General features: G+C 54.8%; 1 protein-coding gene across 4 annotated transcripts in view; it reads right to left on the bottom strand.

Annotated features, from left to right (window-relative positions):
* The window catches only part of LOC104486771 (Cl-/H+ antiporter 5), a 35627-nt gene extending 9235 nt beyond the window's left edge, over window positions 1-26392 (bottom strand). The window contains exons 1-7 of one of the 4 annotated variants that reach the window (XM_086756664.1): window positions 26374-26392; window positions 25818-25890; window positions 12861-13010; window positions 4810-4961; window positions 2514-2613; window positions 863-1047; window positions 149-271 (exon numbers count right to left, since the gene is read on the bottom strand). In XM_086756664.1, the coding sequence (XP_086612790.1) occupies window positions 149-271; window positions 863-1047; window positions 2514-2613; window positions 4810-4961; window positions 12861-13010; window positions 25818-25821 (714 nt within the window). In that variant the 5' untranslated portion in view covers window positions 25822-25890; window positions 26374-26392. Of the gene's footprint in view, window positions 1-148; window positions 272-862; window positions 1048-2513; window positions 2614-4809; window positions 4962-6998; window positions 7074-12860; window positions 13011-23514; window positions 23640-25817; window positions 25904-26373 lie in introns of those variants that run through there. The other 3 variants (XM_086756663.1, XM_086756665.1, XM_086756666.1) reach the window with 3 other exon arrangements.
* Window positions 26393-27238: the final 846 nt, after the last annotated feature.

The raw sequence follows: 27238 nt of genomic DNA, 5'->3' as shown, positions 1-27238 counted from the left end.
AGTACTAGACATGTTTCAGTAAAAAGCATATATTAAGCTACCATCTAACGTGCAAGAAACCGTTATTCCATAGCAGGCATGCGTAATCTTTGGGTGGTGGATCCCCACCCCACCTTAAAAAACCCAGCCCCCTTTCTTTCTCACTCACCTCTGGGATTCCTGAGCCACAGGCGTAAGGAGCAAACCCCTTCACAAGTAACACAGCGAGCAGGGAGAACAACAAGGCCCAGATAACGTACATGAAGTAGTTGAGAATATATGCGAAAGCCCCCTGCAACGCAGAGAAAGTTACCAAAATCAGATCATTTCCGCTGAGATCACACCAAACCTGCACGCTGAAGCGAGCACACAAACAGCAGGTAATCTCATACACGTTATCAGCCAAAAGCGAACTACAGTACGCCTGAGGTTTCAAGGACAAGTGTTTGCTGGGTTATGGGGACAGGAACCAATTGCACCTCCAAAGCCTGTCATATAAAATAACAAACGAGGTATACGAGTGGCCTGGTCGGGGGATCAGTGCTGTCCCGGGCAAGCGGGCTGCTCCACTGGACAGAGCTGCTGGAAACACAGGGCTTGAGCTCCCCTGGCATTCCTCTAAAGCATTCACGGGCAAAACATCCCCTGAGCAGCAAGTCTCAGACACTCGGCTGAAACACTGCCCCTGCAAACACGTCAGTGTTCTGCTTCCTCCCATCCCCGCCAAGGGCAGCACAAGTAACCTGTCTGAGTTTGTTTACTCCCCTGGAAGTAAACCACCGAACCACCTAGAGCCTGCGCTTCCAGATCACCGGCAAGTGACACCAGAGGCCGGGGAAACGGACACGCGGCAGCAAAACCAGCTGTAGGCACACATCATCACCTCTCCGTGGCCAAGGATCAGCTGGGACCAGCTCTTCCACTCCGGACACTTGTCCCTGTCCGTGAAGGTTGTGTGGGACTTCCAGCAGCAGTGCTCGTGGTTAAACCAGAAGCCTGCTAAACACACGCCTTCTTTCAAATCTGTCATCCAGTGGGCAGAGATGTCTATCAGACCCGCTAAGGAACCTAGATTACAGGGGGAAAAAAAAAAAAAAAAAAAAAAAAAAGATAAAAATGTAATAATTGTCTTGTGCAGATTCAAATATCTGAAGGTTACAGTCTGCCCTACTAATTCTTTACTCACCTACCAACAAATAGAGCAGTGCTGATATTTTTGACTACAATTCATTTTTATTCTATAGAGAGCTAAACAGCTTACATATATAAATTGAAAAGAGTAGGTCAGGAAACAAAGCATGCCTAATAATATTGCAAAGGCTGACCGCCACAAACTGCACTGAAATCCAGCCTACATCACTAGAAATTAACTCTTCTCGATTACACTGACAGAGCACTCCTTAAATCCAGCGCAGCATGCGGTCTGAGAGCAATGTACCACACCTCAGGAGGACGCAGACAAAATGTGTCACTGGCTTCCAGCACAAGAGCTGGAATCCAGGAATTACACTAACAGACTGTGACAGGAACAACTTTGAATTTGGAGAAAAAATTGCCAATCCCAATCTAAAAGAAAAGAAAAAAAAAAAAAAAAGAGGGGAAAGTTACAAGTCTGCCAAGTGGAACAAAGCAAGCAGAGAGCCAGTACAGAAAGTAATTCAGCTTTTACAAGAGGAATCTTCAAGCAATTTCTTATTTTTATGTGAAGAATAACTCCTGCAACGCCCAAAGATAAACGCTGCAGCCAGCTCTGTTCTCAACTAAAACTCTACATCCACAGAGAGGGCAGGGGCAGAGACCCCTGACCCGTGTGAGCAAGCGCTGGCACAAGCTGCAGAGGCAGCAATACACATTTAGCAAATCTTCCAGTTAATGGAAAACTGGCTAGCAGCTTTCCTATGTAAATATTAACAGGAGAGTTCATTTCATTCCGTGCTGAACACTTAGCTGCTCTCTATCGGGAAGATCTGTATCCAGCTGATTTACTCCGGCTGCCCTGGGTCCAAAGTTTGCTTCTGAAGGAACTGAAAAGGTCTCAGCCAGTCAGCCTCTGAAAGAAGCCTGACTTCCCGAGAAACACCGCTCACTTTTTATATCCAAGTATAGTAGGAAAAAAAGAAAAAGAAAATCTTGCTAGCATCCTTAGCATTAATCTCTCCAGTGTCAGCAAAGAGCGTTCAGCAGGGATGTACGGCGTGACACTCTCCTCTGACCCAGCACTCTGATCAGCTCTGCTTTGATGAATTTATTTCTTTTCATTTCAGAGCTCCGTACCAGCAGCAGATCCAGAGCAGAGTCCAGGACAGCCTTGTCTCAGTTTTGTATCTGGCTGTCCACACAAGCACAGCCTCAAAGTTTTTAAAAATAATTCCCCGTAAACTGCAAAGCAGCGGCAGAGCCATATCGGTGCAGCCCCTCGCGCAGCCGTTGCTCCAGAGAGAAAGCCTCCTGCCCCAGCCAGGGTTTGCGGAGGAATCGATACCGACGCTGCAGGGCAGAACTAGGACTCTGCTTTCATTGAGGTTTGCTCTCACCTGCCAGCAACCCGATGAGAAGCATCAGCAGCCAGCCGGAAAAGGCATCGCTCACGCTGTGTAGCAGCGCCCACGTGGACTCCTTACTTCTGCTGGTGATCTAAAGAAGTTTTTTCAAAAAGAAACAACAATCTGTTAATTCACTAATCTGCTTTGGTGTAAACACTCTAAAAACGACACGGTGCTGCTGTTAGTGGAAGATAGCCCCTGGCACTCCAAACAGCAGCTAGCACGACATGTCCTGCTTTGAGAGGAGAGAGAAAAAGCATTGGGCAGTGTCTGCTCTTACAGCTGGTCCAGCAACGCAGCTCTGGTGAGGAGATGTGCAAGAATTGATCCATTTTTCCCAGAAAAAAACCAAAGTGTTCAAGTAATGCTTTCCTCTTCTGCATAAGAACAGGACAAAATCCATCCCTCCACCTTCTACAGCCGTTACGAGTCAGTAACGGCAAGTTACGGACACGCTGACGCCACAAGCAAACATGAACGCTGAAGAAACCGTTCGAGTGCTTTGCCAGTGTCGCCTCGTGGGTCCTGACTCCCAGCAGCCGCGAGAGCGGAGAAGCTGTCACCAGCACTCCGTGGTCTCCAGCTACTGTCCCCACACCTCCAACACAAACTAGATGCTGCTTGGAGCGGAGGAGACCCTGCCAAGCGCCGGCCAGCCAGAGACGAGGTGGCTCGGGGGTTTAACCCCCAGTGGAATGGCCAGGCTGGGAAGCAGGCTGCACTGGCGGCACTGGAAAGCGGGACGCAGAGCCAGGACGTCCCAGGAGGGTGAGCTCCTCGGAGGCTGCAGCGCAGCTCTGCCAGCGTCTGGCAGGGACGGCTGAAGCCCATGGGTCTCACTGCTCTTGACAGGCGGACAGAAGGGCGACAGCACGGCTATTGTGTGCCCCCGGTACCCCGGCGGCCTCCCCCAAGTACACTCCAGTACAGCACTGCTATTCCCAGACAAAAAAGCACATTCATGTAAACAACCCGTGCTCACTGAACGAGGAACGGAGCAAGAACCCTTTCTGCCTGAGTGGGCATCGTTTGGTTTTTTCTCTGGATTTTTGTCTTTCAAATGCCACGCTGATCCTAAGAACTGCTACTGATTGGGGTGGGGTGGGTGCCAAACTATTTTCTTTGTATTTCTTTTCCCTGGACCAACCCCCACACCTCTTTGGCCAGCAGTAACTCCTGCCGTGACCTGATTTCAACTCCTTTCAATAAAGACAGAAGCGGACTTTTTATACCAGCATCTCTGCAGACAGGGAGTAGATCGTCCTGTTCCACGCGGACGGGCACCGTCTTTGTGCACGTGCATCTGTGCGAGGGGGCGTACGTGTGAGAAGCCTTTTGGGTTTGTACCCTTGGATGGGAACAGCTTTTTGGGCAGGAGGCAGCGGAGGCATGGAGCCCCTTAATGTGGCCAGCGCTTGCTCAGGTTTGGGCATTATACTGTGCTCTACGCGCTCACACGCCGAGCAGGGACGGTGTCCAGTTTGGCACTGTTACTGAGATACAAGTTGTTTTGTGAGGCTCAGGGGAAAAAAAAAAAAAAAAAAAAAAAAATGTTTTGGCAAACAAATAGACAAGTTCAGTTCAGTCACCACCCTACAAGAGTCCTGCCAGCAAAGGTTTCTCGTGAACCAGCAGCATGCTGGGGACACCAGTACTTTATTTAAAGCTCCCCTTGCCTGCTAAGCAGGTTCCTTCAACTGCAGGGAGCAGCGAAGTCCTGGGAATGGATTCTGAAGGAACTGCACTGAGTTTTCTCAAACATGCAGCATGAAACAACTCCAACAGAAAGAGCATCATTCACAAGTGCAGTTGCAGGAGCAAGAAAAGTCTGGTTTTTATCAATGACCAGGACCGTGGCTGCTCAGACTCTTCCGCTGCAAACCACGCAACAGCCACGTAACTCTTCCAGACAACCAGGCACCTTCCACGAGCAGGAGCGCAGGGCTTGCTGTGCTCCGAGTCGAGCAAGTTCAACACGGCACAAGACAACGTGCCACTAAGGCACTTAAGATGTCTACCAGAAATCCACCACAGCTTTTTAAGGAAATAAAAGCCTTCAGAGGAGAACTAGCAGTTGATGAACTGCAACACGTTCAGTTTAGCGTTCCTTTTCCTCAAACCGAAGATCCCGCAGAGAGGTTCTCAGCGCCCACCCTGGGGGCAACCCCTCCGTCCTAGGCGTGTCTCCAGTAAGTGCCTCCCTGGTCCCGCAATCAGAACTAAGATTAGCTCTAGCAAGTCAATTATTCCGCCTTCAGTGCCAGCAAGGCGCAGTACGAAATTTTACCTCTCTGTGCCTGTCCCGGTCCCTGGACTTCTCTCGCACCCAGTCTATAGTGTTAAAATCTTCGTAGGTCCCCACGCCAGGAAGAGGTTCCTCCAGGAAATCCATCATTGTGCTTGTGCCGTTCATCCCTCCTCCATTATATGAGGAAAATCCTGGGAGGAGAAAATAAAATAAAAATAAAAATAATCAAGCATTTCTTAGTTTTTCCCCTTTTTAGGAAAAAAAAATCCTTGTACGGTTTCCTAAAGCCCCTTGCAAGCCGTTTGAAGAAGGTGTTGAAACACAGAGGGAAAAACAAAACAAAGGTCTTTTAAACCTTATCCAAGGAAATCAAGCCGTTTTCTTGACAGATTAATTGAAACAGAACAAGTTTTTCTGTGCAGTTCAGCCCAAGCTTCATTCCTCTGCTTGTGCAAGCACCGAGGCCCCTGCTACAAGTCAACTCCACCAGAAGCCTTCAGTAACGACTCCATCTATTTTTCTTTCTAAGCCCCCGAATGCTGACAGGGCAAAAATTCCACGGGTTACTCCAAGAAACACTGTTCAGTCTCAGCAGAGGTGAAAGGTGCCCTGCAGTCCATTATCCACTACACAAAGGCGAGCTCAGAAAACCTAAGTGGCACTACGTTACACACCAATTGAAAGGTGGTGGAGAAGAGAGCGCCAAGACCCCCACACAGAAGGACAATGTTTAATATTTCATTAAGCGTATTTATGTGGTAGACACCACCAGGGCAAAGACGTCTTCGGACGGGGAGAAATAAGGAATTCAAACAGCTGCTCCCTACTCCACCACCTAAAAGCAAGAGAGAGGAAAGGACGACCTACGATGCCTTCCCAAGCGCATTTCCCAGACTGGCACAGCAGGCTCCTAACAGAGAAAAAGCCGCAGGAAGAGGAGATGAGTCATGTAGCAAACTGACAGCTACCACGAAACAGCCCACTCGAAAAGGCTCCTTGCTTCATTCTGGACAAGACGAGGGGAACTGAAGCTCTCCGGAGCTCTTTCCCAGCGGTGAGCGCACAGACTGAGCGCCACCTGCCCAGCCTGCAGGGTAAAGAAAATGGGGCAGATTTGGCACGTTTGCTGAGCGCCCCGAGGAACGACTCCTCGCATCCGCAGCGACACGCCGACACACAGCACTGAACGTCCCCCGGGTACCAGCCCGCCCGAGCCCACCTGCAGGGACCTGGCAACGGGGCCGAGGGCAGAAGGGACAGACGGTGCGACGGGGCTCGCGCGCTCGGGACCAGCCAGCTGCAGAACGGGCCACCGACCCGGCTCAGCCCAGCCTGCCGGCCCCAACGCAGCAGGGTTTGCGTTGCCAAATCAGAACCCCAAGCCCCCCCGGCCACACGCAGCAATTTCCCAGCCGTGTAAGCGGACAACCTGTCCATTTGACAGAGGATAACGAGAAAATGTCCTGATACTTTTTCCAGGAGCAATACTGAACTATAAAATGGCTGACAGCCATAAATATTTATCAAGATCATATTTCCTCCCTCAGCTTGTCGCAAATCAAGGATCCTAGGATAACTAGATAGGAATAAAGAAGAAATCGAGCTCAGCAATGCCTTGTCAAAATGCAGCGAAGATGCTCGCACAGGTTGCTGCAGCCACTAAGGCAGGGATCTCTAAATCGGTATTTAACGCCTAGAGACAAGTTAAACGCAACCCTGCTAGAGAAGTACAGCTCATTCTTTAAACACGGATTTGTTCACGTTTTCATCACCTCCTCTTCTCAAAACGGGTTAATGCTCTACTTCAGAGAGAGTCTGCCTGGCGTGGGATAAAAAAAAAAAAAAAAAGCCAGTGCCTGTTAAAGTGGCAGGCATCTGTCCCTCGCCCTACGGCAAACCCACGGGGGTTTATCAATCTTTATCAATCGTCCTGCCAGCGCAGCACGGGGACAGCCACGGCACCCGGGAGGGTCTGCCTCCGCGCCGCCGCCCTTGCTCTAGCAAATCTGGGGAAAAAAAAACAAAAGGGTTTTGGGGACAAAAGGGAGACCAGCGGTAAACAACCAACCATTACACAGCAGAAATCCAGCAGACCACCCCGGCTGCTCGCCCAGCCCCACCACCCCCTCATCCCAGCTTCCGACGCAGCCTCCCCAGCGCGCGCCTGCGGACAGAGACGCTCCCCCGCCGCTTGCGTCCCCTCTCCTGCGTGGAAGGGGTCTCCTCACCCTCGCTCAGGCACTGCCTGTCCCGCAGGAGCGCCTTTGGGAGCCCGTCCGTCCCATGGCCGCGCGGGTCAAGGGATGGTGAGCGCTCTTCGGCCTCAGGGTGGCACTTGCTGCATCCTCTTCCTCCGGACTCGGGCGAAGAGGAGCCCGCCGCAGCGCTGGGCCCTCCCTGCGCGCCCGGCGTGTCGTCAGCGTCCTGGTCACATGAGCCGGCCTTTGCACCTCGCTGGAAGGGGCAGGATTTGAGCGGCGCGGGGAGAGGTTGACGCTCGCGGGTCAGGCGAGCAAGGACAGGGGATCGCGACCGCCGACACGCCCGGAATGGGGGCTGCAGCCCGGAGCCGCGAGTGGAGCTGCGCTCGGGACGCTTTATCCAGCGGAATGCATTCCCCAGGAGCCGTGCTGCACAGACCGGGCGCTGCAGGCAGCCGCGCCGACTGCGCACGGGCTGCGAGATGGGGAAGAGCCCGGCGCTAAGGCTGCTGGCTCTCCCAGGCGCTGCAGTCGGGCGGGTTAAAGCTGCGCCCTCACACCGCCAGATCCCCTTCAGCGCCGCGGTCCAGCCCCAAAGGTCTGGCAAAGCAGGCGCTCGCCCCCCTCGCCCACGCTCTGTTTGGGGGGACGCCCCAGACACCAGCACCCAGTTAAAACCACCTCAGCCCAGTGATGCTCCCAGCGCCAGCCCGGGACAAACCCTGCTCCGCGCCCGCGGGCTATCCCGGACCACGTCAAGCTCCAGCACAGGAAAACACACACTTGTGGATGGAGTTTCCCCGACGTTGGTGTGTCAGCCACGCGTGTACCGGAAAAACCCTTTCCTTTCCCACCTATCTATGTTTTGCTGGCTAAACAGCCAGCAGCAAGGATCTTTGCTCACTGCCTTTGCAGGAGGCAGGCACTGAATTCCCTCTCCCTCTCCGCACCGGTAGTACTTCAGTGCCCTCCCAGCCCCCCGGCCCCACCAGCTCTTTATCTCGCCGTTCAATGTACACACGAGCTCAAAGGGGCTGCTGATTAAGTTCTCCCGGCTGCAACTGGCCAGCGATAGCTTGTCATTTCAACATTGTCTGGCAAGCCTGAAACGCTATACCCCGGCAAACGCTGACTTTGTCTGACCCGATACGCTGGTCGGAGGCTGCTCCGACAGCCCTGGGCTTCTGTCTGGAGGTGAAGGAGGAAGGTGGCTGAAGAAAAAGGCCTGAGGAGAGATCTCCCGGCTCAGGGATTGCTCAGAGGCTGGCCCTTCAGCCCTGCTCGCGGACAGGTCGATTAGTCCCACCTGCCCGCTGCAGCTGTTCAGGGCCAGCCCTGGCTGGCAAACCAGGGAAGATGTTTAATCCCCCTGAGCGCAGCAGCCAGCCGGCCACCCCCGATACTGCAGCTAGCTACGCCGCCACCTGCAGCTCCCGCTGCGCGGAGCGCGACAGGGACAGGGCTAGGGGATAGAAACAAAAATCCGGTGAAACCAAGCTTCATGAACCCTGCTGCACGTTTGGTGTTATATGTCGCTACTGCAATTCTCAGCGCTTGCCCTCAGAGTTCAAAAAGAAAAACAATATTCTTAAAGTCCTACAGCAAGAAGGAGACCTGCCAGCCATTGAAACATTTTTAAGTCTTCCTCCGAAAGACGTGGGGCCCACAGTCCTGCCTGTGCTCCCTACACCCAGAGACAACCGCGATGCCCGGCCGTTACACGTTCTTCCTCCCCAGCCCAGCATCTGCCTCGCTGCTGCCGTAAGCGGAGAAAGGGCTGCCGAAGAAACACACAAAGTCAGCCAGCATCGCTGCCTAGTTTACACACCCAGCCAGAGCTACCTCAACCTATTCAGAGGAAACCATTACAACGGTTTTGGAAAGGGATACCAAGGAGTTAGAAACCAGTAGAGCCTACCCGCACAACAAACCGCCTGGCAGACGCAACCCCTCGTCTAGGGCATGTTACTTGGTAAGGCAGCTGCGCCAACTGATTTTGCTAAAGGAATCAAGCCTCTTAAATCTTATCTTTCTTAAAAAAAAAAAAAAAAAGAAAAATCCACAGGGCTGCAGATACAATCTAACTGACCGTGTACCTGGGTATCCATGAAGCCTGGGACAGAATTTCCTCTAGAAGGCTTACGCAAATTTAGCGCTTCGGGAGTAACAGGGAAGGTTTTCTCACGGAAAAGCATCTGGCTGCAGACACGGGATGCTAACGGCACAAATTCCTACGTTTTCAAAACAAAAGGACGGCAACAGCGGAATCCCTTTCACTTCTGCTTGCACTGGACTACCCAACAGATCTGTAAGTGGTGTGGGACAGCAGTGCCTGCGTGTCCTGTAACCTGTGCGGGGCGACCAGCGTTTCCTGGCTGGCTCTGAAGGGCTGCAGCGGGACGCCAGGAGAGCAGAAGAAACCCCAGGCCACCAAAGCCAGGCACAGGGGAGGGGAGAGACAGCTGTGAGCAGTGTCACGCCCTCAGTCAGCATGTCTGGCTCAAGAACTCAAGTGTCTGCGGGTAACGCTCTGCAAGTCATTGCTCAACGCTTCAGAACAGTCAACAAGGCAATAGCTTTAAAAAAAAAATCCCTAAGACTAAGAAGCAGGAGAGGTTTACTGCGGTACAAACGCCCTTTGAACGCCACGTGTAGTTCTGGTCGCCTTCGCTGTGGCACAGAAAGGAGGCGATGCCAGTGAGATGAAACAACTTCTGGGAAGCACGACTGTATCCTTAAAAAGTGCCCCCCATCAGCCCTTCGGCTGAGATCAAAATCTGTGCTTCGGCAACAACTCTGAGCGCGTTGCTAAGGTTCACTTGCTGCCTGGGGCAAGTATCACCACTACCTCAGCGCCAAGGCTACAAGGAAAACTAGAACAGTGTCAGGGGATTTTATTAAAAAGCCAAGTTTGATTCCCAAGCACAACTTAAGAGCATGGAGGGGAGGAAAAATCAAAAAGTTAAAAAAAAAAAAAAATCAAGGAAAGTCTTATCTGTTACCCTGTACTGATGAAATGCTGAAGTCCAAGCAAGAGGAGATAAGAGTGAGGGAATGTGCTGCTCAGTGAGCGCTCAGTAGGGCACACAGCGCAGCAGCAGGCACGCCACGCCACTGCAGGCCATTTTAAACCATGCTGACCGAAACAAGCCCGAAGCACTCCGAATACACACGTTTTGGCTCAAGCTCTTACAGAGCTCCAGCCTTCGGGAAGCAGGTGCATCCTGCCAATACCAGTTAGGAAAAAAGGTCTCGAAGTCCGTCTAGATCCCACGTGAAGGTATTTTCAACACAAGCACCCTGGGTCCCAGACACAGGCAGGGCTGGCGGCTCCCGCCGGGGACCCGGCACAGTCCAAACCTCCTGTCGCTCGCTAGTCAAGGGCTTCTGAGAAAGCACAGACGAGCGCCGGCTGCAGATGCACTCCAGGTTCCCAAACCTACCACGGCGCAGGCGACGCTGCCCGCTCTGCTCACTCGACGGGGTCTGTAAGCCGCGGTGGCCACTGGTTTGTCAGCTGGAGATGCCACGGCTCTCACAGGAGCCCGACAGCCTTGGACAGGGTGGTACCAGAGGGCTGGGCTCTGGCTCCCAAAGCTGTCACTGGCTCACCCCACCCGCCAACACGCCAGCCAGCAACCGCAGCAGGGCCCAGCCCGAGGCCTCCACCACGGCAGAACCTCAGCCACCACCGCCCCAGCTCCAGTCCAGCCTGCGCCACCCCATCTTCAGGCCGCGTGCCTGGCACCCAGACATCCGCCAGCAGACATCTCCTGAGGTCAGGAGGGGAAATTCGCGAAGTGAACTGAAAGCAGTATTTGGGCAAGCAGCTCTTTCCCCTTTCAAATTTCCTCCTTTACTTCGTGTCCCCCCCGCAGCCTTGAGCATCCTGCCGACACAGAGCCCGTCTCAGGGAACCGCTCCTCTCTGCCGCCGGGTGCAGGGCGGACCCCCGAAGCGCCCTCACCAGCATCGCTCCAAGCCGCACGCGCCAGCAAGGTGGAACCCCACTTTTTTCCCAGAAGCAGCCACAAGCCCTCAAACGCCCCGAGCAGAGACGGGAAAAGCCGATTTAAGCACAGAGAGAAACAACCGAGTGCTGCTTCAGGCCAGCAGCAAAACCAAACTCAGCTCAAGGCACGCACCACTGCTTCTAAGCTCCACGGGATAATAATTTCTTTACAAGAAGTTAAAAAAAATCGGCTCCTTCTCTAGATATTAAACACGAGCACACATTCACTTCAGAGAGCTGACAGCCTGATGGCTATACAAAAAGCTGTTCCCACCAGTATGAATTTACAATTCCATTTCCAACACGTGATTACTTCTGTGTACCTAATTCTGCACATACGAGTGACCAACAGATCTCCAGGGGTCACGTTGGTCACAAGCCGCTATTTCAAGCTCTGCGCGCGGAGTTTTGACGCGGGCTCACAGAGGTGCCCAGGTCTAAAGGTCCCTTCCACCTCCCGGCCAGGCTGGAGCGAGCACACTGCCTGGTGCCCGCGCCGCAGCCAGTCCCTACGCACCAGCCGCCCGCCACCGCGTCAGACGGAGCCCAGGAGACAACACGCTCAGGATGTCAATCTTGCGTGCATCCCCTTGGTGCAGGGACAGCGGGGTTTTTAACCACAAACCAGCACTTATCACTCAGAGTTAACGCAACCGCTACAAAAACAGCGATCCATCCTCCGCCTGAGCCCGAAAGCAGTGCGAGGGGCCAAGCTAAGCAGAGAACAATCGCATGGTCCTTACGGGACCTCCGGCAGCAGAAGAGCTGATGGCTTCTGCAAGTGACAGGCGGTGTTTGAGGAAGTCTATCTTCATTTGCACTCCCCAGAGGCAGACCACACAGATGAGAAGCAAAACAGAAGGATTTCTTTTTAATTTTTGCCCTACAGTAGAGAGGGGTGTGGGAAGAGGACAAGCAGGTTTATGGGAAGTCACGGAGACTTGCAGTCTGCTGTCCAAAATGAAGTATTTTTGCTTTTAAACTGATGATAATTCACGGAAGAAAAATCAGGCAGACCTTGCTCGTCTAGTGCCCAAGCTCAGCAAAACCACGCCGGCTCATCTCGTCCCCGTTCGTTTCACAAGCTCAGGCTCAGACAGCAGAGGCAGCACAGACCCTCTCCGGGCAGAGCAGTGGCAGCGGGGGAAGCCCAGCGTCTCAGCTGCGGGCAAGCTCGGCACCAAACCCCTCTGCGCCGTTGCCTCGTGAGATTCTCTCCACGATGGACAGCCTTTAAAACCACAGGTAAAGAAGGGAAGGGGAGTCTCTGCTCGTACCGCAGACCCCCAGGAACCGCTCTGCGCTGTCAGCCCCGCCCCTCGCGCTCACACGGCCTGCCTCGCGCCACGGCCAGCTCTTCCTACAGCAGCTATTTCGGAAAACTCCAGACAGGACTAGCCAGAAGCCCTAAGAGCCAAGCAGCAGGAGAGGACAGGCTACATGTAAGCACAAAGTGACCACGCAGACGGCTAAGAGAGCAGGCTTCCTCTTTGACAGGCTCCTGGATGCGCACAGCCCGGGATCAGGCTGGAGACAAACGCTGCCTCCCCACCACAACAGTCACTCACGCTTCCTGCAACTGCCCTTTATTTTAAGGAGGCTTTCTGCTTCGCACAGAGCGTGCCTCCCACCAGCCTCCGTGACAAAGCAACGCCGGGAGCCAAAGGCAGCACGCAAGCGGCGTTCAGCTGTTCTGCAGAAGTCTACTCAGGGACGCGGTGCGGTGCAGAATCCTGCTAACTACTCCCCTTGGTGCCGTGAAACGCTGGACCCCCACCCTCGGCAGAGGCCAGTGGGCCCAGACAGGGAATATTAACGTGAAATCCTACCGAAAGCCGTTATGAAATACAGAAATCAGACAGATGCGTGGGTGTTACCTCCCATCTCCCTGTCGAGTGGCGGGTCGTCATCTGCCATGGAGAAGTCCAGAGATGCTCCCGCTATTTCCAGCATATCTTCATCGCTAGTGCTGCTCTGGAAACTCCCCCGTCGATAGCCTTTCTGGTCCATGGCCAGAGCTTCCAAACCTGGGAGCAAAGGGAAACGCTTTAGAGCACCAGCACGAAGACCCATCTTTCTAAGCCAACCGGGCTGACGCTTCCTTGATGCTTTGTTCTGAAGAGCAGGAGGCCGCACCGCTCTTCCCACGTGAGAAAGAAATGCAGCAACGTTCAGGCTAGAACAAGCAACTGCTCAGGACAAAACTGGACGTTTAGCATTCCCAGCAAAGCCCTGGCACCAGGTTTCATATTGCCACATGCCAGAAACAAACAGCAAGTCCCGGGGCGGCACCTGAAGGTAAAGAAATGACTCAGGTCAGCCCCACGTTAGACAAGGCGAGCGACATCCGCTGACGGATTTCCTAAGCAATCTTCACACCTGCTCCTAACAGGTTTGCGATGGCCTTTTTTCTTTTTTTGACCATTTCACCTCCCATGGTGTCCTTGCATTTACTGCTAGAGCGCTGCGCAAAGCCCATCATGGAGGAAGGATCCTCGCAGGGGAAACGCAGCCGCGATGCCCTCCAGACACGCCAAGCTCACCTACCTGCCCTTCTCTGAGATGGAGGCAAACTATCCAACAACCCAAGTGAAGGATGACTCTTAACCACCCACACACGAAGCTACAAAATGCAGTCTGGAAGTGTGCTATTAAACTTCATAAATAATCTTAATTAAGCACCCTTGACCCGCTGCCAGACCGAGCCAGCCCGAGGAGCTGCCCGCGCCAGACAGTGACGCCAGATCTGTCGTCTCTCCTCCTCTTCTCTCAGATGGCATGGAAACTACAAAGGCACAAGCTCTGAAAACACAATAATAAACTAAATTGGAAAAAAAAATAAAAATTCCAGTGTCAGCCTCAAAAACAGCTCTATGCAACCTGAAAGTGGTAACCTTTTCATCTTAAGGAGAAGATAGGCCGTGCTCACTTCTCTCTTGCAAACACACGTATTTTTCAAGAGAATTATAGAGGAACCAAATACGCAGCTCAGCCTTATTTCAGGAAGGGAAAAAGCCAGCCAGCACTTGCAAACACTATGAATTACACACTCTGCAAAAAGCACTTCCTATTACAGAAAAAAAAAAAAGCCACTGCACAAAAAAGAGTCCTGGCATTCTACAAAGTGACTCACTGGGCTCTTCGCTGAGCCTCCCTCTGCGGAACACAATGTTACTTAATTCTTAAGCCCTGTTTACTCATTAAACCGGTGCAGAATACACCAGTAGAGAAAACGCTGAGCACTGGTCGAGGGGAACTGGGTGTCTGAGAAGCAGATGAGCCCTCGCGCGCTGCCCTGCCAGCCGCAGTGCTTCCAGTACACTCTGACAGCGCAGAGCCGGCGCGGACCGCAGTACTCCATCAGCATGCGCGGAGAACCGACAGCAGGGGACACCGAGGAATTCAAAGCTATTATTTGCCAGCTAACAATACAAATAATGAAGTTCCATTAAAGTGCTGTGGGGCACCTGTGGTAAGCTGCTTCCAGGGAGCACGGCGGACGCCAGCGCCCAGCCCAGGAGGCAGGGACGGCCCCTTCACCCCGGCAGAGAACTAAAGAAACTCTGTGCTCGCGTGTCACAGCATAGCACGGTTTTACAGGTACCCTTCAGTAAGACTCGGTGTATGTGTGTGTATCTATACACCCACGTGGGAGGGGAGGTTTAAAAATGTCTGCACTGCCATATTTGCTCTGCACAAAAACTACGAACTCGTAGCCCTGCCAGATGCTGACTCCCTCAGCCAACAGAAGGCACGACACCACCAGCCAGAAGTCCCCGTTCGAAAACCAGAGCAATGACACCTCCTGCTCCCTCAATCCAGCCCCAAGTTTGTTCTCATTTACTCCTTAAAAAACCAAAACCAAGCCAACAAGGCACCACCTGCCAGCCACAGCAGAGGCCGGAGCACAGGTTTAGGACACTTTTCTAACAAGAATGCTCCCTCTACGGGTGAGCACTGCCTTTCCAGGCTAAACCACGTGCACAAAAAAAACCCAAAACAAACAAACACCGCCCAACAAAACCAAAAAACACTGTTCTCACGCTTATCTACCCTGTTAGCTCACCGCAGTACTCCATCGGGTAGCAGCGGCTCCTTTCCCGCCAGGCCGAGGCGCTCTCCGGGCCGTGCCCGCAGCAGGCGTACGTACCGAACGGCGCACGGTGCGCCCAACGCTTGCACGAGCCAGCGGCCATCCTCCTCCTCTGCCTTCCTCAGTGCCTCTGTGTTCTTCACATCGCAGCCGAGCAAAGGGAAGCAACGAAGCCAACCCGGCGGAGGCAGCCCCGCGACGCCTGGAAGTGACTCAGATGACAGCGCTGACAAGCAGGAAGCCGGAGCACCCCGCTGCCATCCTGCGGAGCACACCCAGCCCCGGCCCGACGGCGGCTCCAGCCCTCGCAGCGCTCCGCGGGCAACACCAGCCGTTGCAGGCTCTTCTCCCCACTCCACGCTTCGACACCGCCAGCAGACCCAGCTCCCCCAGCACGCGTCCCAGTGCCACCGCGGCACCGGCACAGTCACCCCTTGCCCTCTCGGGGGCAGCAGCCAGGGGAGTGGGACCGGGGCGAGCATCACCGGTGAGCCATGGCACTGCCACCACCACGGCTGCGTCCGCCGAGCCCCCGGCCAGCGACACGGGCTCGGAGCAGCCCTTCCAGCACGCAGGTCCAGCGTTTCCCGAGCCAGAGTGAGGTAAAAGTTCCCGCAGCATTTTTCTCCCCCCGTTGGATGGGATGCTTGGCTCCGGCTCCACCAAGACGTGGCACCAGGAGAATTAAACCTCAAAAGGAGCAGGCAGTCATCCTGACCAGCCGCCTCGGTCAGTCATTCCCGCTGCGGCGGAAGGAGCGCGCTTACCACCCAGCGGCTATTCCACGTGAAAAACCAAAGCCTGGGTCACGCGACCGCCCTGTTTTCTGAGACCGGCAAGTCTGAGCCGAGTTTGCCAGTTCAGGGCACTTCCTCCTCCCCATCCCCACAGCTTCTCTGCACAGGGGCAGGCACACCCCTTTCCACAATTACCAGATCAATGGCACACAAATGAGGAAAAAAACCCAGAAAATATACCAACTGTAACTGCAAAAAAAACAAAGGAAAGGAGAGAAAAATAAAATACTTTAGCCGCTATGTCAATTCTGCAGGTACGTGGCTTGGGGCCAGCAGAGCAAGGCTTTGCTGCAACATGATCACTCCAGAAGCTCACCTTGCCGTTAAAAAAAAAGTGTACGGCCACAAAAGCATCAATGTACCTCTTGCTGCCCGCCTGCCTGCTGCTCCTCTGAAGAGCAGACAACTCCTCCATCCTCCAGCATCTCCCGGTCCCCTCCTCTCCCCGCAGGCGACGGCAGCTCCCATCCCCGGGTGCCCGAGGCAGGCTCCGGGGCTGCCCCAGCCCCACGGGAGCGGGAGAAGCTGTCCCTCCAGGGCTGGAGCAGGCAGCGCGGAGACCCCAGCCCCGGCACAAGGCTGACCTGAGCGGCAGGGGCCTGCCGCTCCACCCCGTAGCTCCACGCAGCGACTCGTCCTCGGCGGACAGCGGGCGAGCTGTTTGCATTGGGCAAGAGCGTACGTACGGCCAGGCTGCTCTGGAACAACAGACATTTCAGAGAAACTGGGAAATCCACCAACACAAGCCGAACACAAAGACCTGAATTGTTTTAGGGCTTTGGGGGTTGTTCTGCTGTCCTTTAGCACGTACTCACAGCGGCTCCAGGGAGAGGATGTGCCACACTGCCATCCCGGGGTGCTTACGTACTGCCAGGCACACAGACGCTGACAGCCGATGTCCTTAACTCCGCGTATCTCCCCTTCTGGAATAATTCATCGCTCCCCGTGGCTGACAGCACTCAGGCCGGTACAGGGCAAAGCGCAAGCGGAGGCAAACATCAATCACAGCTGATTTCATCCTCAGCTCGTGAGAAACTGCCCTTGGCTTCTGAATAAAACCTTCTTTCTCAAGTGTTGTTGATAGAATCACATACACCCGCCAGAAAAGCGTATTTCCAGAAGCGAGATGTTCCAGTATTTCACTTCTTAGATTGAAAATCCCCCACAATCATCCACCACGGCTTGCTGCTGCAGATGTTTTATGTAAAAGGGATTTCTAGAAAGAAGAAAAAAGCAACCCGTTTCTCCTGCTTTACCAGGAATTTCCACAGCTCACGTCAGCTACGCAGAGCCGGTCAGAAGACTTTGGGGAAGCAAAACACAGCCGTAAGGCAGCAGAGCTCCTTGGGTTTGCAAGAGAGGGCAGAGCGGGGGATTTTTTTGTGTTGGTTTTCCTGGTGGAGAACGGGAGAGGAGAACAAGCAGCTGAAGACCTCTCTCCTGGCGTTTTCCACACGGTAAGCACGAAAACACTGAACACTTACAACGCAAGAGGCTTTAACGGCTCGGAGCTGTTCGGGTCACTGAAGAAAGCCCTGTGCAGTTCCAGCAGATCCCATGGGAACGCGGTGCTGTGTACCTCATTACCCAGATGGCAATCAAGGCAGCGCAGAGCTGTTCCACCCCAGCTTCTACACTAATTTGCAACTATTTTGCCCCGTCAGTACCTGGAAGGCACAGCCCTTGGGAAAGGCTTTGTACGACTTTCTAAAACCGCTATTTGTGAGGAAAGTTTTGGCATAAACACTGTACACGCTGCTCCTAATCCCCGGGCCTGTGCACATTTAAACAAAAACCAAGTAGGAACACGCCTGCCAAGCGCTTGGGGAAACAAACAGCAACAAGCGGGAGTGGGATGGGAGCTCTGGAAACATCTGGCTTTCTGAGCGGAGAACAAAGGCCAAGGACATCCAGAAAGCGCCCAGGCTTGGCAGTGCCACTACAGAGCCGAGTCGGCCCAGCCGCCCGCCCGCCACACGCAGACCTCGCGTGCTGCAGAGACGACAAGAGATGGAAAAGGACACAGGGAGGCCAAGGTTCTGGGGAAGGTCTGCTCCCGAGAGTCATCCCAGGAACAAAGGGCTTCCAGCCAGCCCCTGACGTTCGCCTGCTCCCGCACCTTGCTTTCCTTTCTGACACGAAGCAGGAGCTCCTTTTTTTCCCGCGGTACCAACGAGCAAAAAGACATTACAAGACAAGATCGCGCGGGCAGACTTGAGACCAGGAGCCAACAGCCGTAGGGCTGCATCCCTGTCCCACAAAGCAACCTGTGGATTTTATCCAAACCTTGTTATCTGCCTCAGTGTCTCCATCCACGAAACGGGGGGAAGCTTATTCACCTCTTGCGGAAATGGCAGAAGCTGCTGGGTTTCAGCTATTTGCATGAAAGGCACCTGCGGGTCCGGGCTAGCGGCAGGGGTGATTCATACTGCATCGCTTCACTTCCAGGTGAAGTGAAATCACTTCCAGAAGCAGACTGCTGTGTTCGTGTTCCCCATCCCAAAAACCACACTGGGCGTTTTGGCACCGCCGCAGCCATAACCCCAGGCACGACTGCAAGCAGCGCCAACCGAGACGAGCGAGCACACGGATGCAGCCAAAGGCACTCCTGTCCCCGTTCAAGACCAGCCCCAGTCCTCTGGAAACCAAAAGAAACGTTGTTTAGCACAAGTTCAGCTCAGCTGCCAACTGACTGATCATAACTCATTATTAGAAACGTATTTTCTCAGTTACCTCCTCCCGATTATCCACTGCATCAGCTGGCCTCTCCCGGAAACCTCATTCTCCCTCCCTCTTCCCAGGCGTGCTCCAGTTCCTTGCAGTATTGATCGCGCTGGGTACAGTTTTAAGGAATTGCATTAAAACAAGCCAAGTCACATTCAACAGTCAGCAAATGAGAGCGACTGCGAGGTTACCGGGCTTACCAACTGTCAGGTTGCTGAATCACCTCTGGCAAACCAGGTCCTGTTCCGGCTGGGGGCAAATTCCCATGAAAAACTTCTTACAACGACGCAAGACAGCGACGGGGAAAGCTCTTGCACAGAGAGGAGCTATCAGCGAGTTTCCACGCACAGAAGTGAGGCACAGACCAGGGAAGCGCACGCTCCAGCGCTGGGAACTGTGTGCAGCACTGGTGTTTCCTACAAACGCTGTGGGGAAACAGGTTTCCAAGCAAGGCGGCGTTAGCTCCACAGCCCACAGACCCTTCCGCACCTCCAGGGCTTGCCCTGTTCTCTGAAGGTGAATTTGAAGGGGAATTCAGACGCAGAACCAGTCCCACAACTGCCTGCAGGCTGAAAGCGGGTTACGTTTCCAACAGATAGCATCTTTTCAGTACGCTACACACACCACCTCGCTCTGCTTCCTAAAGCCGAGGAGCAGCCCTTCCCGACACCAACAGGCAACCACAGCTCCCAGTGCCCATCCCACCCACAAAGCTGTCGGCTCCCAATCAAACATTTTTGTTGATATTGCCATTGTTTTTCTACAGTTGACCTGAGGATGAGTGTGGGAAGACGCACTCGGCCAGACCGACCCCAGCGTCCCTCAGAACAGCCACATCGCTCCTCTTGGAGCCACGGCGTCGCTGCGATTGACTGGCACCCCTCCCGCCACACCGAGCACGGCCCTCAGACAGCTCTCGGGCCCAGCTCACCTCCCGCTCAGTCACCCAGCTTTCTCCAGCAGGTTTGGTACAACATTACCCCACCGCAGCTCTGCTCCAGTGCGGCTTCCCTTCCTTCCTCATCCTGACTCCGACAAAGACAGCAGGTTTCCAGGTGTCATCATCCAGAGACAGCACCTCCAGCGTCGCTGCGGGCTCCTCAGCCGTCTGGTCAGGAGGGTGACAGGAGGCGCTGGGGAAGCGCGGGTTCAGATCAAAGCAGCCTGACCGGTGCGCTTACTGGGACTGCAGACATTTCAGCGCTGTTCTCCAGAAATCCCCACTTCTGTGAGACGCTTCGTCACACAGAAACACAATACATGCTGAGGCGCAAGTCTGACTGCCCTGCTTTCACTGCATTCAGTTTTGTGCTCCTAAACTTTGCGTGATTTCCATTTTAAGCCACAGTCTTGGCTCAGACACCTCTTCCCCGGTCCTGAAGCACAACCACCACACGAGTCCCTAACAGCCACGAGCTCCTTGACAAACACTTCCAGCTCCTTTTCAGGTTCACGTTTTGACAAAAAGCAGCCTAATGTGAAAATGCAAAAGACCAAATTCACAGGCAGTCTGTGGCTGTGCCCCACAACAGACAACGAAGGGGGTTTTGGTACTGTTTTTAAAGCTTTCTGTATTTTCCAGACCAAATCCAGTTATTTCCAGCAGTTTCCATACTGGAACACAGCCGGCAGCTTCTCTGCCATTACCAGCCTCTCTGGAAATCCAGGGCAGTGACACCGGTTGATCAGCACGGCTCTGCGTAGGCGTTTCAGCTGAGCTAGGGCTTTGTTTTTAAAACATACCTGTGCAGCTGGTAAGCGGTGACACTGAAGTGTCTGCAGGCCACCCTCGGGTTAGCAGCTCTTCAACAACGCGCAGCCGGATGTCGCTGCCTTCACCCAGCCCGCCCAGCGCACGTGGGAAGAGCGTGGTTGACGCGTGACCCAGAGCGAAACAGCCAGAGTGAATGCAGGCGGCTTTCACCACGGAGGCTGCTTCAACGGTAAGAACAGACCTGACATGGTTTGCAGCCTGAAAACATCAAAGTCTTGGATGAAGACTCTAAAGCCACCTCCTGCCAAAACCTCTAGTCTTAAACTGGATCACCGAAGGCTGCAGGACCCCCCCTCCATCCTCTCCCTGTGATGGGGTCCGGAGGGAGCAGTCCCCCGACCTGCAGCTTCAGCCCGGCGCGGTGCGACACGCGGCGCTTCACGGCGGCATATCAAACCAGCCACAGCACATCCGCCACAAAATCCCGTGGAAAAATGACTTGGATGCAATACAAGAAGATCTTAACACGGAAAAGTCTTCAGGGCAGCATGAAAACCGACAGTACCGGCCAAACGCGGTTTTTCTAAAAAGCGTTCTTTTTCCTCGTTACGGCAGGGAAGCACAGCGGATACGCACCAGCCTCATCGAAACCAGACATGCTGCGAGGCCCGGCAACGTCTCCTAAAAGCGATTCCTGACATAGCGATGGGCACAGTCCACAGTCACACGCCATTCACGCGCCACAACCACCAGCCACGCAACGCCAGCACAGCCGATCTTCGCTTTGGGATGACATGAGGGGCAATCACCCCATCTTTATCTGTTACGTTTACACTGCAATTCAAAAATGACAAGGATTTGCCCTTACAGAGCTGAAGTCCTTCAGATCTAAAAGTTTTGGGCATAAGCTTTATCTGTGTCAGACAAAAAAAGCTAAATAACCATTGATAAAGTATCATCTCACTTCAAACACCACCACTTTTTTCCCCTTCTCCTTTACTTTTTCCCTTTTTTTTAAAAAATAAGGACCATCACGGCTACAACAGCAAGATTTCAGCAAATATTTCCTGTTATACTTTACAGCCCAGTTTAGGTTCAAGCTTGCATCAAGTTTCAGCAGGAAAACTGACATTCCATGCTTTTGTGAAGTGCCAAGCACTGTATGTCTTCCAGCAGGGTATCCGATCTCTTTTTATGAGACACTTCACAGCACACCCTGAAATTCAAAGAGCACAACGTGGTATCAGAGAAGACTTCTTCTGGGGAGACTGCAGCTCTGCTTCTTGCTTGACAAGGTAGAAAACAGCCAAATCACTGAAATACAGGCTACAAGGGACTTAGGGGGGGATTTTCCAAGGCACAAAGAGAACATAAAGCACCCAACTGGCACAAAACCCTCCGTGAGAAAAGCCTGCCAAAAGCCTCCCCGTCGCAACAGCAAGGAGGTTACGGGGGGAGAATGGGAGCCGCGGCGAGAACTGCCGCTAAGCCTGCCCAGGGAGCCAGGTTCCTGACCCAAACGGCGCTGCCAAATCGCAGGGAGAGCCACGGGTGGCACGTGCCGAATGCTGCGACGCAGCCAGGCCCCCAGCGCTGCGCACACAGGTTACCTTCCCTCTCCACGAAATCCACCTGCGCTGCTCAGCGCACGTGAGGCAGGGGATTTCAAACATTTTTTTGTCAAAGCAATGGGTTTTGTTCTGCTTGCAGGCTGGCTACTCGATCCAAAGTGCACACGCTTTCCTCGTACAGTCACTAGATGTTTTAAAAAATAAATAAATAAATAGAAGTTCCTGAAGAGGAGGGATAAAAATGGCATTTTGGAAGTGCTGAATGCCCAGCAGGTCTGAAACCCCCTGCGCTGAACTGGAACCAGCTGGCACCCCAACAACAGGGCCAACACGCTGACGGCAATGCTGCAGCAGCTCTGGGACTCACTGGATTTCCACAGACGGCGCAGCCTCCTGCAAACCAGGACACACGCTGCACAGCTCACCTTCCACCCTCCAACAGCGGGAGTTGCCGCGTTTGGGGTCCAAACGTTCCGCAGCTACCCGCAGCGCCAGCGCCCTCGGAACACAAAGAGGTTTCCGTATCCCCCTGGGGAAAAGCGAAACACATCTAAGGAACTAAAGCCTCCGAAACAAGCAGCCTGACCCTCTGCTGGATTTCCAGCCAGGTTCCCGGGAAGCAACTCAGCGGTGGCACGGTCACCTCAGCCGCAGCAGGCAGGTTTCAGCCCCTCTGCTAACGGGCACCTTCCACACCTGTTGTATAAAGCGTTCCGGAAAACGCAACTGCAGGTACATTTCACCAGGAACTGTTCACCGTATTGTCACGCAGCACTTCAGAGATCACGGGCACGATACAAACACACAAAGGATTTTCCCTTTACGGACTGTGGTCCTTACGCTCTCTCGAAGGGCAGAAGTGCCAGGACTGCCACTGACTCCCACGGACTTATTTAGAAGTTATATTGTAGCAGGAGTCACTAAAAAAAAAAAAAAAATCAAGGTAATTTCATACACCTTGTGTAGCTCTCACTGCAGTACTTAAATTTCCTGAGAATTTTCTGCTGAAAGCAAAATCCATGAAGAGGCAAAAGGACTTTTACAATGAAAATGACAGACACGATTAAAATCTCCCACCCCCCAAAAAGCCACCGGTTGCCTCCATCCAACCAAAGCGCCCGTCTGGGTGTTCTCACCTCCCCCAGGCCTGCAGCGTCCCCGCTTCTGAACAAAACACACTCACAGCCCCGGCACAGCCAAAACCAAAGTGCAGCCAGTTGGCTGCTGAAGCTGGACTGAAAAAGAGTCACACAGAGACAGCAGCAGCTTCCAGGGCAGCCCGCTCTGTCCTGGGAGGGACAACCTGACCCTGCCCTGCAGCGCAGCCACTTCTTTCCTCGCCAGATAACAACAGGGTGCTGCAACAGCCGCCCGCCCAGAGCCAGGCTCACCCCGTCCTCAGCCCCGAGGAACACCTCGGCGGCTTCACCCCAAGGACGCAGGGACAAGCCCCGAAATACGAGTTAGGGTGTTTTCGCGCCACCTCGCAGTGCGCAAGCACCGGCCTCAAACCGAGGGCACCACACAAACACCTGCAGCGGGACAGCGACGGGCGCGCAGCACGACAGAAGCCCACGTCACCCGGCTTTGCAGCTCCTCCTGCTCCGCAGATGTAGATGTGCCCACCGTTACCTCGGCCGAGGCGGCGTGCCGGCTCCGTCTCACGCGGCAGGCTCCCCCGGGCCCTCATCCGCTCTGTCTCCAGACGCTGCCCGAGGAGACGGGCGGCCCTCCGCGCTCATTTGGAGAGGGATCCTCCAAAGCCGGGGCCGGCGGTCCTTCCGAAACACCCGCACGCGGAGCTCTGCGGCACAACCAAGAGTGAGCTGGTATTCCAGGGGGAATAATTAAAAGCATGATGCAAGATGCAGGTAAATATTCAAACACATGCTGTCAAATTGTGCACTCGGGCGCTGAATCCAAACTCCCGGACGAACCCGCTGGATGAGTCTGGCCAGTCGATGGCAACGTCAGCCACGGCCAGCCCTCGCCCGGCTGCGTGCGCAGGCTGGGACGCCGGCCGCCCGGTCGGACCTCATCCATCCCCAGAACACCCAAACGACTGGCGATGCTACAGGGACGAACTCCACCCCTAAGTAAGCACGCTCAAGGCGAGGAATTTTGGGGGGCAGGCTTGTCTTTCTGTCACCAGTGACCAGATCCAGCTGGAGACACAGCTGGTGCCCCCTGCCACACCAAGGATGGAAGAAGAAAATGCAGAGGGAAAGAAATAACGTGGGCGTGGGGGGAGGAGGAGGCAGGCGAGGGTGGACACCTTTACAAACCCCCCCGCTGAACCCTGCCGCCGGCTGCTGGCGTGACAGTAACTGCTGCTCACCTAAAAGCTTGCTTAACGATTCCTCCCATGAAACCAGCTTGTGAAGAGCAGCTCCTGATCCAGAAAGCAAGCGACTCCGTCCTCTAATTGTACCCTGCCGCGCCACAATTGCGCAACCGGCTTGTCCTTGCTATCGCATCCAGTGCCGAAAGAATAAGGTATTGTTAGCAGACGTTTCCTGAAATATTGGTGTTACAGCCGCATTTCTTACTCAATTACCAGCTTCATAGCTTACTTTTTTTTGTTTGTTTTTAAATTAAAAAAAAAAAAAACACAAACCAGATCAATGCACACTGGACAAAGCAACGCTGGAGAACAACCAAAGGCGAGTACCTAGCTGAAAATAAACCTTGCCTCGCAGCGTTACCCACTCCCGAAACGCTATGGGGCTGCCGAGAGCAGCCAGCCACAGAGAGCAGCAGCACAGTCATACGGCAAGGGACACGAGAGAAAAGAAAAGTACGTCTGTGTGGCACAATTCCCAAGAAACTCCTGCAAAACATGGCAGGAGAGAAGAGAATTGAGCTTCGGTATTTTATGGCGCAAGGGTAGAAAATCACCCATTTTAGGGGTGATTTACTGCCTTCTGCAGCTTTCTGGTAGCTGACAATCGTGCCCTACGAGTCCACAGGGAGACCAAAGGAAACCTGCTGTTACGTTTTCAGGTGTGCGCAGCGTACAGAGGGGTTAGAAGGAGCAGAGACAACAGAGCTCCATTAAAAAAAACCACCACTGGTTGGGTGCTGCTCCCAAACCATTTCAGCTTCTGGAGTTACTGGGGAACAGCTCTTGGCTACAGCGCCACAAAATCTTGGGCAAACCAAATCCAAACCTCAAAAGATGTTTTGGTGCAACCAAGTCTAAGGTCAAACACCACAGACCTTCACCTGCCACCGCGCAGAGGAGCTCCACAAGGCTCCAGCTCGGGCCGGCAAGAAGACAATTTGGCCATTGCCTCCCGAAAAATTACAAACAATTCGCTATTTTATACAACCGTCACTCAAGCAGTATTTTAAAAACAAAAATAGCCCTGTTCTCAGTTTCTTCTGGGAACAAAGGGAGTCAGAGGCGCAGCTGCGTCTGCCGAGCCTCGCATCCCTGCCACCTCCCAGCTGCCAGTGCTCCCAGTCCTGCCCCACGGCCCCCCAGAGCAGAACCACCAACACCTGGAAAATTACAAATCGTGCCCTTCACAAATACCTGCTTTGCACAAGCATCAACAGCTAAACTGTTCCTCCGGTTCCGCCTGCAAAGAAAACCGAGGTACAACCTGCCAGCTTAACGAAGGCTTTAACGCTTGGACAAAAAACGCTCCCAACAGCCAGACGCCGGTGGCACGCACCGAATTACAGCATTCCCAAGCTCCGGCTGCCCTGCTTCCCACCCTGTCTGCTCCTGCAGGCTCCTTCGCCTGGGAATTTGCCTCCAGCACCCGAACGGACCCGGAGGAACCCCCGCCCCGGCCGAGGCGGGCAGAAGGAAAAGCGGGTGGCGTGACTCGGCAGCTGGTCACCCCGCCGCAGGCTGCCCGAGCCCGGCTCCCCGGTCCCAGGCGGGGTCAGTAATTACCCTCAGTAATTAGGAGAGGGGCACTCACCCATCCAGCGAGCGCGGCCGTACCTCCTCCCCGGGCTCGGCCGCTCCCGCCTGCCCTCCGACGCCTCTCGGAGCTGCGGGAAGAGAAAAGAGGGACTCGCTCAGGGACGACAAGGCAGCCAGGCCCCGCCGTGCTACCGGGGGTCAGGCCCCGCCGTGCTACCGGGGGTCACCCCCTCACCCGGAGCAAGCGGGGCTGCTCCCTCTCCAGACGCGGGCCTCGCCTCCGGTTTCCCTGGAGAACGTCCCTGCCCGACGCGGGGACCCCGGAATCCTCCCGCGTCGCGATTCCCTTCGCCCTCCCTGCTCCGAAGCCCCCGCGCCCCCGCTGCCAGGGGGGCCCCAAAGCCGCCCCCCCTCCCACCCCGCCACATTCCGACCGCAAAACGCAGCGGGCAAAGAGGCGGCCCCGCGCCCGGCCCCACAAGTTCTCCGCCCCCGCCCAAACACCTCAGCCCCCCGCCCCAGGCCCCTCGCCCCTCGCCCCCCACCTCCGCCTCCGCCGCCGCCGCTCAGGCCGAGCCCGGCCCCGGCCCGGGCCCCCGCGCGCGCTGCACCTGCGCGACGGCCGGCTCCGCGCGCGGCGCGGCGGGGCGGGGCGAGGAAGGGGCGGGGCCAGCGGCGGCGCTCGCGTGACGCCCCGCCGCCCCGCCCTGCTCCGCTCCTCTCTGCTGGCAGGGCTTGCGCGCAGGCGCGTTGCGCTGCCGTTGAAGCAGGAGCACGCCTTGCCGGCGCCATCTTGAGTGTGGGCGGCGGGCTCTTAAAGGGGTACGCTCCTCGTTTTGCAGGGGAGGGGTCAAGGGCGGGGAAAGCGCGTGCGGAGGGTCCCCGCGTGAGCCCACCGCGAGGCCACAGCGGGAATCGCACCTCTGTCCTGCCGCTGCCTCCGTCACTGACCCCAAACCGGGCACGTCTGGAGGAGAACAAGCAGTCCTAAAACCCTCCAAAACCCAGCACCCCCCCAGTTCCCCCACCCACGCCCCCCTAGGTGGGCCAAACCCAGCCCAGAGCCCCCCGGCGTGTGTGCACCCACCGGCTGCTGCCCGGCTGCTCCCCGTAATCCCCCTGCAGCCTCGTGCCGAACTGGGGAGCCGCGGTGGTCTCCTCCTGCCCCCAGCGCTCCCCAGCGCACCCCCACGTCCAGCTCCCACGGGACCCACAGTTTTCCCACTAAATGAACTTTAAATTACGGTTTTCTTGGAAAGAAAAAAATAAATCAGCATTTATTTTCTCAAGGCCTGGAAGAACCAGAAACAACCAGGACAGGGAGGTGCCGCTCGGAAACCTCAGCAGAAGAGATTTTCTGTGAGGCAACGTGTTTGGGGTTGGGGCAGAGAGGGAAGGAGAGGGCTCTGCTCCGCTCCTCCACCCTCCTGCTCATCCCGACGTGGCTGGGACGCTCCATCAGGAAGCTTGGGAAGA

The sequence above is a fragment of the Chlamydotis macqueenii genome, chromosome 11 (assembly GCF_036417535.1).
Source record: "Chlamydotis macqueenii isolate bChlMac1 chromosome 11, bChlMac1.mat, whole genome shotgun sequence".
Lineage (NCBI taxonomy): Eukaryota > Metazoa > Chordata > Aves > Otidiformes > Otididae > Chlamydotis > Chlamydotis macqueenii.
The sequence above is the reverse complement of the archived record's forward strand: the minus strand, read 5'-3'. Positions and strand labels throughout refer to the sequence as shown.